Below are 8,697 nucleotides of genomic sequence, written 5' to 3'. Positions count from 1 at the left end.
AGACAATCGAATTGGGGTCATCAGTTTGATTGTACATTTTTGTTTAGCTTCATGTCTCCATCAATAACAGCATTTTATGTTCTTCACCTCAGTTTTTTTTTTTTATAATTATTTTCTGATGTTGCCACAGATGGCTAAATCAATTCTCAATAGATTGTTTAATGTTTCAAGTTTTAGTCTTGCTATCTAACTTTAGATAATATGACATATTACTCAACTGGTTTGTCGAGCATTGCTTGCCAGCATTCTAAGCTTCGAGCGAATCAAAGTAAATGTGGCTGAAATGTCCAAGTTTTTCTACAGAGGTTTACAAAATTACATGGCTTAATCAACTTTCACGATCTTGTTGTTTGGAGATATGCTAGCTAGACTGCCAAAAGCTGGCTTCACTGCATGTGCATGCATCATTTTAGACACATGTAAACACGAATGAGGGAATTTTAAAACTGAAAAGGAATTGGAAGCTACCCAGAAACTCCCAAAAAGATTTTTGTTTTTTCATTGATTTTCGAGACGAAATATCATCTTCAATCCCCTTACTTGCTAAGAAGCTAGACACCTAGGTACACAAATTTCACTTTCCCACTTTTCTCAACGTCAGAACACAAGACAACATATCGATTTTCAATGCAGAATTTGAATAGTTAGCGATCTTAAGATTTGGTTAGTATTTTAATAGTTGATATAATATATATATTTTCTTATTTTTTAAAATTTATTTTCATATTAGCCTATTAAAATATTTAAAAGAAAAAAATTAATACAATTTTTTTATTTTTTAAAATACAAAACAAAGGCGATCTAAATTACACGGAAAACATTCATTAATGACAATATTTTTCACCACGTGAAGCATGCTAATGTCCATTTAATTAGAATTTGAATTGATACTGTGTAAAGGATAAACATTCTTAAGGCAATCAAAGAACTTGTATGGACGGCCATTGGCCAGGACACGAGGACTTGTGGTGACCATACATCTGCTACCAGTTTTCCTTGACAATCTTGAAATTTTCAAGAACAATTTTTCCTTCCTTGTACTTCTGCGATTCTTCATAAGCTTTCCAATACTTCCAACCTAATAACTCCCCACAATCGGAGCAGTAAACATCAGCGATCGTGTGGACACCAGTGATAAGCTGGCGGTCCTCTTTTGGCCCTAAGATAATGTTCATTGCATGGGAGAACAGAATGGCTCTACCATTGTTTGCCTAAGAAAATATCCATTGTTGTGAAATAACTTGAAATATTATCATCCAAATGTCGAGAAGGATCATTTAATAAACCAAGTTCTTGAATTATAGCAACACTGAAATTAAATGACTTAATATGGATCCTTCGATTCCATATGTTTGACATGCGAAGATCCTGTAAATTGTAATTACTAGGCTAATCGAACATGTAGAAGAATTTTTTTTTTTATGTGATCCGTACCGTTAATTTCGTGTTTTATGGTGTTATTTACTTATTTACATTGCAGCATGAAAAAAAAGAAAACCCTTGAGAGATTAATGAAGCTCACCCGAAAAGTCTTGGAGACAATATCATCGTGACAGGAAACAAGGTTTCTGCACTTAAAACAACAGTACAACCGTGGCCCGACTGCGCCCTCGGCCATGGAAACTTCGCTTCTCCGAAGAAACCAGAGCAAGAGAAGGCAAAGAAAAGGAACTAGCCAGCCATTAAACCAGAATTTGCTTTAAAGGATAAACTCGATCAGAACATTAATAAGGCATCAATGATTGAGAAATATGCAGTCTAATCAGAGACCCTAATTAGATAATTGATGGAGTGACGAATCCAAATAAGAAAAATATAGTAAATTGAATAAACAAAACCAGGTTGACAAAGACGTTAATGGTAGGGGCCAAAGCAAAACCCAAAACAAGATGAAAAGTTTACATTAACTAATGATGTAATTAACAAAGCATTAAGCCCGTCAATGATTGTTGCTTTTAGACTAAGCCTTCGTCCTAGAAATTCTAATTCTAATAAATTATTAAAACATCAGTTTCACAGAATGTACTGTAAGCAAAAACAACGGTAAACAGATATTATGACTTAACTAGAGACTGCCTAGTTATCTAAATCTTCTGAATTGATTGCCTTCCCCATAGGCCATAGACAATATTCATTTTTCTGCAAACCAGTTCCTCTTCACATAGATGCAATAGCTGCTGCCAAGTCCTTGTGGTAAGAAGACAGGTAAAGAAAAGATGATCGCGATCCTCATCATCAAAATTACACATTACATATAAAGCAACTTTCTTGATCCGTCTGGTTTGATCGTGCAGGAGGCCACATCCATTCTTCTTCTTGAATCACGTCACACAATTTTGAATTCCCAGATAAACCTGATTCAATGATTGTCCCTCGTCGAAGAGCTTTAACAAAAGGACCAAAAGGGTACCAATTGTCTCACCATATAGAAAATTCCTTGCCATAACCAAGTATCCACTAGCACTGCTCCCATACACTGTTCTTCAGTTTCATTATCTTTCTCCAAGCTTCTGCCTTTTTATTTGGAATATTGAATGAATCTCTCATTTATGCACCGAATAATTGAGAGGGGAAGAGAAAGAGGAGAGAGACTTTTTTTTTTGTTAAGAGTTAATTATAACTTAGTTTTAGCAAAACTAATCAATTAGTCCTTATTATTTAAAAAACAATATATTAATTTAATTTTTATGTTTTTAAATCTGTTAATAACTTAATCCTTTTTGTCCATTTAATACTATTTTTCAATTTATTTATTTTTATTACTTTAAGAGATTGAGAAAAAAAGGAAAAGATGTGGATAGAACATGAAAATTGATAAGAAGAAGATTTTTTTTTAAAAAAAGAAAAGGCACTTCTTTCGGCTTATTCCAACCACTACTTTTTTTTTTTGAAAAAAATTAATCTTAATTATAATTTGATTAAGTTCTCATTAATCACTTACTTGATAAAAAATAATTATTATGAATTATTAATTATAAACTAAAAGAAGAGGGGTTCTCCTTATAAAATATTATTTATTAAAATAATAATTTTTTAATTAATATATAATTTTTTAATATTAGATTTAATTTTTTAATTAAATTATTATATTTTTATGATATAGATTTGACGGATTAATTCTATTAATTTATTTTTTTAATATTAAATTGATTTAAATATTACTAAACTTATCGTGACATAGCATTATTATTCAATGTAACAATGCTGATCTGCTTTTTTTTTCTTCTCCGATTTGTTTTTCAATCAAAGGACGACTAATTCTAGTGAAGAAATATAATAACTCAAGCTGTGAGAAAACGAACAGAAACATCTAGGTTTATTTAATAAAAAAGGGGGTGGGGTACACAGAAACATCTCGGTTTATTTAATAAAAAAGGGGGTGGGGTTTGGATTGAATTTGGCGGCTACGAGGGTACTAGGGAGTGAACCTCGTCCGCTTAACAATGGAAATGCTATGCCTTGTTCAATTGGTCGGTTGTGTCAGGGTTGAGTTCATGAGTTTTACAAGGTTAAGCTAAACTTGCTCATCTAATTGCATGGGAGAAATATTTTCTATCTCCTTATTGGATTTGACTAAATTATGATATTCAGTTTCCACAGTTTAAGACGATGCCTTAAGTTTTAACTTGTAAAACTGGTCTTATTTTTCAATCATTCTTGTTCATCCTGCAACTCCTTCATCAGGGCAGATGAAGGCTCGCTAACTCGAAATGATCTTATTTTCCTGGTGTCGTTTCTCAACTCTACTCCTCTCTCTCTTTTATTTGATTTCCCTTTGCAACTTCGGAAACGCCTGTTAACGGTAGGTACGGATTAGATCAGCTGATAAGCCAGCAACAGCATTTTACTTTTGCTTGAATGACACGCGTGGAAAGATGTGATGTGCTCAGGACTTGTCATCCATATTTTTGCCTTGGAAGCCTCACAAGTTATACTCAGATCTTCGAAAGTATCAAGTTTCAATAGTCCTGTTCACCCATTCTTGTTTCCGATGTTACAGATATGAGATGTCTATGTAGACTGGAGATGCTATGATAATTTTCTAATGAAATTGCGTAACTTGCTCTCCGAATTATTTGACAATATTTGATATCAAATTGAGAAATTGTGAATAACAACTAAGAATTGAGAATTAAGAACTTACATGGACTGCAGGAGCCCTTAATGCCTTCCTCACATTTCTATCCAGACCTTAACCTGGGACCATATACTATGACATGCACAACAACGCTTAAAACAAAATTAACAGTTCATTCTAGCAGTAAAGATTGTAGCTAATGCTGGCAAGAGAAGAGATCAGATATCATGTAAAAACCAGCAAGTTTGGGCAATTATATACACTGCACTGCGCTTACAAACAAAGTCAACAAAGAAATTAGCTCGCAGAGCACAAGATGAAGTCCAAGTGCCACAGCTTCCACTAAAAAGAGCCGTAATCAATACAGGATTCAGTTAATGCATATTACAACCCTTAAACAAAGAATTAGTGAATGTTATTATAAACAAGATAGAAGAAAACACACAAAAATCAGCTAGGTGATAGGCTCTTAATCAATGAGCAGCTAACTTCTGCTTTTCTGTCCATCTCTTTCTGGTGGCCTCCAGCGCCTCCTCTTTCATCCTAGTGAGTTCTACAAACCAATTATGGTACTGTGCCTCTATTGCATCAAGTCCCAGCTTTAGATCATATCCGTCTTTGTCAGCTGATGATTGAGAAGAACAGCTGCTCGTCAAGCTCGTGACATTTGATGCTCCGCTTTGCTTGGGGAATGACCACTCTGAGTTCTCTGTAGATTCATTCATTGAAACGAATTCTCCTACATAACTGTCTTGTCTATCCAACTTGCAATTGAGATATGAATCTCCAAGCTTTGACTCAGTAACATATCCATTTGTGCCTTTGAAGCTTCCACCATTATTGTAATATTCAGACGTTCTGTTGTTTATAGATGAAGCACCTTGGACAAGTATCTCTGAAACAACTGATGACTGAGATTCTTGATCTCCCATGTTAGCAAAACTTGGAGAGGAATTGTATACCAATTGAGAAATCTCATTATTGGGGCTGTCACTGATATTACTATCATCAGCTTGTAAGCAATGACTCCTTGTTAACCCAGAGAGATCATCTTGCTCAGCTAGTGTTCCAACAGGAACACTACTTAACATTGAATTCCAAGGGTATGCAATTAATTTTTCTCCATTTTCAAAGACTGGGGACTCAGTGTAAGCACCTATTACAACATTTGAGGAACTATAAGACGATGGCTTCCAACCAGGGAGAAGTTTCACAATCAAGGAATCAATAAGTTCAGCAATGAAAGCGACATCATGATCTGCCAACTCTAGTTGTTCAACCATCTCACTTGCCACAGATATTGCCGTATCGCTGTCAAGGTAGAAGCTAAAATGAATATTCCTCACCCGACCTGCAAGTAGCAAATACCAAGTTGAAGTTATTGCATTTGCGAGCATGAGTAACAGTAAGTCTTCCAAAATTCATAATTCCTTACCACCCAAGTCAGAGATTCGTAAGGTCAGAGACGCAGAGTTATCATCATTTTTCATCCCCTTCAACCCAAATTCATTGTTCTTATGTGCTCTCTGATATTCCAAAACTGGAGATTTTGGACTTCCATTGTTGCTTCTGGTACATGTACTTTCTGAAAGTTGCTTTTCGTCGATATCCATGTCCATGAATAGAGGGCCAGACTTGGGTAAACTTAGTGATATAGGAAACTGGTTAGGTACCGGTAAGGGATGACAGATCTGTTCCAGTATTGGAATCTCAAGCTGAAGAAATGGATGTTTGAGTAGCTCCTTGGCAGACAATCTCTCAGATGCTGGAAGAAGACATTTCTCAATAAACTCCTTAATCTGTATGTTACCCACTGTCTTGAGGGAAGCAGGTTTAATACCCTGCAAATGTAGTGAAATGCACATCAATCAATCAAGAAGATAGTCATATAAAGACATTTGATAAGAAAGGCTATGTAAATGATAATAAGCTGATGATTAAAGAACTTACAGAGGTAACCTTCTTATAAATTTGAGCTGCATTTCTGCATTCACTGTATGGATAATTACAAGTAACCAATTCTAATATGCACATCCCAAAAGAATATATGTCGACAAGTTCGTTATATTCCTCTTCATATAGTTCTGGAGCCATAAATTCGGGAGTTCCTGGTGTAAACAAGAGAAATGCTCAGTAATTCTAACAAAGTTGGTTTTACTATGCATAGGAATTGAAACATCAAGTCAATACCGATAACGCTCTTTGCAGTAGGCTTCTGCATAACAATGGCCAACCCAAGGTCTCCAATTTTAACTTCTCCATGATTTCCATTAACAAATATATTGTCACATTTTAAATCCCTGTGAATGATAGGCGGACTGTGACCATGGAGATAGACTAAACCTTGAAGAATTTGCCTCGCCCAATTCTTTATTGCTTTTATATCAATATTTCTGTGCTTCCTTCGATATCTGATAACCAAAGATAAACAATTAGTACAAATGTAAACAACAAAGACAAATAATGCAAGGCAAAGAAAAACCAACAAAAAAATGATTCAAGAACATACTGCCTCAGATTCCCAGATGTGAAGAGTTCAGTAATCATGTTAATTGTTTTGTTCTTATCATCCACCCAAGAATTGGAGAACTTGATGATGTTTTCATGTCTTAATGACCTTAGCAGATAAACTTCAGAATATAATTTTTCAAAATCTTCTGGCGACCGCAAGACATCATCAATTCTTACTTGGTTCCAAGCAACCTCTATCCCATCCACTTCATCAAATGCCCTGTAACTGCAAAAAAGAGTACAGAGGGATCGCCATATATGCATTCAAAAATTAATTCTCTGCTTTCAAAGATTTTGGCTTTCTGAAAATATGTAACCTCCAAATAGATTTTTCTTAAATAAAAGAAAGGTTAAGCATAAGGATCATACACAGTCTTAAATGCACCCTTGCCCAGCACATCATCATACTGTAATCAACAAAAAGGAAAACTGAAAATTAGTGATCACAAACAGAGAAAAGAGCTTTATATCATTATAAAAGAAAACATGAACAATAAAAAACCAAAATATAACTTTAAATTGCCTCAAATTAAACCAAATCATCTCATACAGCACCTGAAGGCAACAACTTGAAAAGCTAAATGCTAAAACGAACATGAAATTGAATTGAAGAAAACTGTTATATACCCGGACATATCTACCGGTTGGATCTTTTTCTACCAAATCAGCCCCAGCATCAGAAGGCTCCATCGCTGAATACATTCCATTATTTGATGCCAAAACTAATCCAGCACTATCACTAGTAACAGATATCATTCTTGCCGAACGAAAAACCAACAACGAAGAACAAAAAAAGAAAAGGAAAAGGAAAACGCACTCGTATTTCCCTATCTTGTTGGGGGGGTCAAAAAACCTGTCTGTTATTTACTAAAATTTTCACACCTAATTAAGGCAATTCTCCTTGATCGACAGGCAAAAAACAATGACGTTTTCCGTGTCGAAGCTCGGAGAATGCTTCAGAAGCAATGCAGAAGATATCGAAAGCCGAATGTCGCAAACGAAATCGGCATTCGATGACAAGAAATGACACGTCTTTTTGTTGTTGATGTTGAGGCAATGAACTACAGAAATTCATAAGCCCAACGGCCACGCCTCTACAATTCTTGTCCATACTCTAAACTAATCCCAACACCACCAAGTTCTCTATTAACATCCTTGTAAACCAGAACCAAGAAACAGAACCCAAAAAAAAAAAATCCCGAACAAATAAAAGAATATGTATATATATATATATATATATATATATATATATAAAGAACGTCTGTTTTGAAAAGAAAATGGGAGTGAAAAAAAGAAATGAGAGAAGAAATGGGATAGGCTAAGAAGAGGAGAAAATGGTGGTGATGTACGGAACCGGAAGAGAGGGAGTAAACAAACACTTGTATGGTCGATGAAATCAGTAATTTTAGTTACCTAACATGAGATGGTTCTTTTCTTGTCTTGGTTTAGGTTGGAGCGTCGTTATGCGAAGCTGGTTTTGTCTTGCCGCTTCTATTATCTATCTATTGCCAGCTTAGCTTTCAACCGATACCATATTTCTCTCTTTTTTTCCCCTTTGTTTCTTAATTAACAAAAAACTAAATTGGGAATTTACTGTAGTTATTGTCATTGTTAACTCTTTTATAATTTGTTGATTATAATAGTGTATTTTAAAAAAAATATTTTGGCCCTCAAATTTTTTTTTTTCAATTGAGCAATTTTAAATCCAAATTAGCATTTAATTGCATGTTTTTTTTACAATGTGGATTGAATTAAAATAAAAAAGAATTGAAATGAAAATAATATGAGTAACATAGGTAGTAACTATGAAACTTATTTTAGAAGTTTATTTTTATTTTTTATTTTTTATAATTATTTGATGGTCAGTTCCTATAATTTCTTAAAAATACATTTTGATATTAAATTTTATTTTCTTCCTTTTTAGTTTTTTTTGGGTGAAGGAGAGGGGGTTGTCAAATTCTAGTTTAAAGAAATAAAATCGATGTTAGGAAAGATTTTGGCCACCTAAAACATCTATTTTTATGTCAAAAGATTTCATGTGACGAGAAAAGTTATAATTATGTGTTCTATGGTATTTTCTATGAGTTTTGGATAAAAATTTGGTTCAA

At 34.2% G+C, this 8,697-nt stretch overlaps 2 protein-coding genes across 2 annotated transcripts; both read right to left on the bottom strand.

The window, feature by feature from the left end:
* Positions 1–848: 848 nt before the first annotated feature.
* On the bottom strand, positions 849–2,587 carry LOC105135455 (protein yippee-like At4g27745). Its single transcript, XM_011040327.1, has 2 exons — positions 1,523–2,587; positions 849–1,211 (listed from the first exon to the last, which is right to left on the bottom strand). The coding sequence occupies exons 1-2, from the start codon at positions 1,616–1,618 to the stop codon at positions 984–986; spliced, it is 324 nt and encodes a 107-aa protein (XP_011038629.1). The 5' UTR covers positions 1,619–2,587; the 3' UTR covers positions 849–983.
* A 1,698-nt stretch (positions 2,588–4,285) lies between these two features.
* On the bottom strand, positions 4,286–7,808 carry LOC105135445 (probable serine/threonine-protein kinase WNK4). The gene is made up of 7 exons (XM_011040314.1): positions 7,217–7,808; positions 6,959–6,996; positions 6,588–6,815; positions 6,269–6,489; positions 6,029–6,186; positions 5,514–5,919; positions 4,286–5,429 (listed from the first exon to the last, which is right to left on the bottom strand). The coding sequence occupies exons 1-7, from the start codon at positions 7,343–7,345 to the stop codon at positions 4,552–4,554; spliced, it is 2,058 nt and encodes a 685-aa protein (XP_011038616.1). The 5' UTR covers positions 7,346–7,808; the 3' UTR covers positions 4,286–4,551.
* Between the last annotated feature and the right edge of the window lie 889 nt (positions 7,809–8,697).

This window comes from Populus euphratica, unplaced genomic scaffold (genome assembly GCF_000495115.2).
Source record: "Populus euphratica unplaced genomic scaffold, PopEup_1.0 scaffold2.1, whole genome shotgun sequence".
Classification (NCBI taxonomy): Eukaryota; Viridiplantae; Streptophyta; class Magnoliopsida; order Malpighiales; family Salicaceae; genus Populus; species Populus euphratica.
This window is presented reverse-complemented; position numbering and strand designations above follow the sequence as displayed.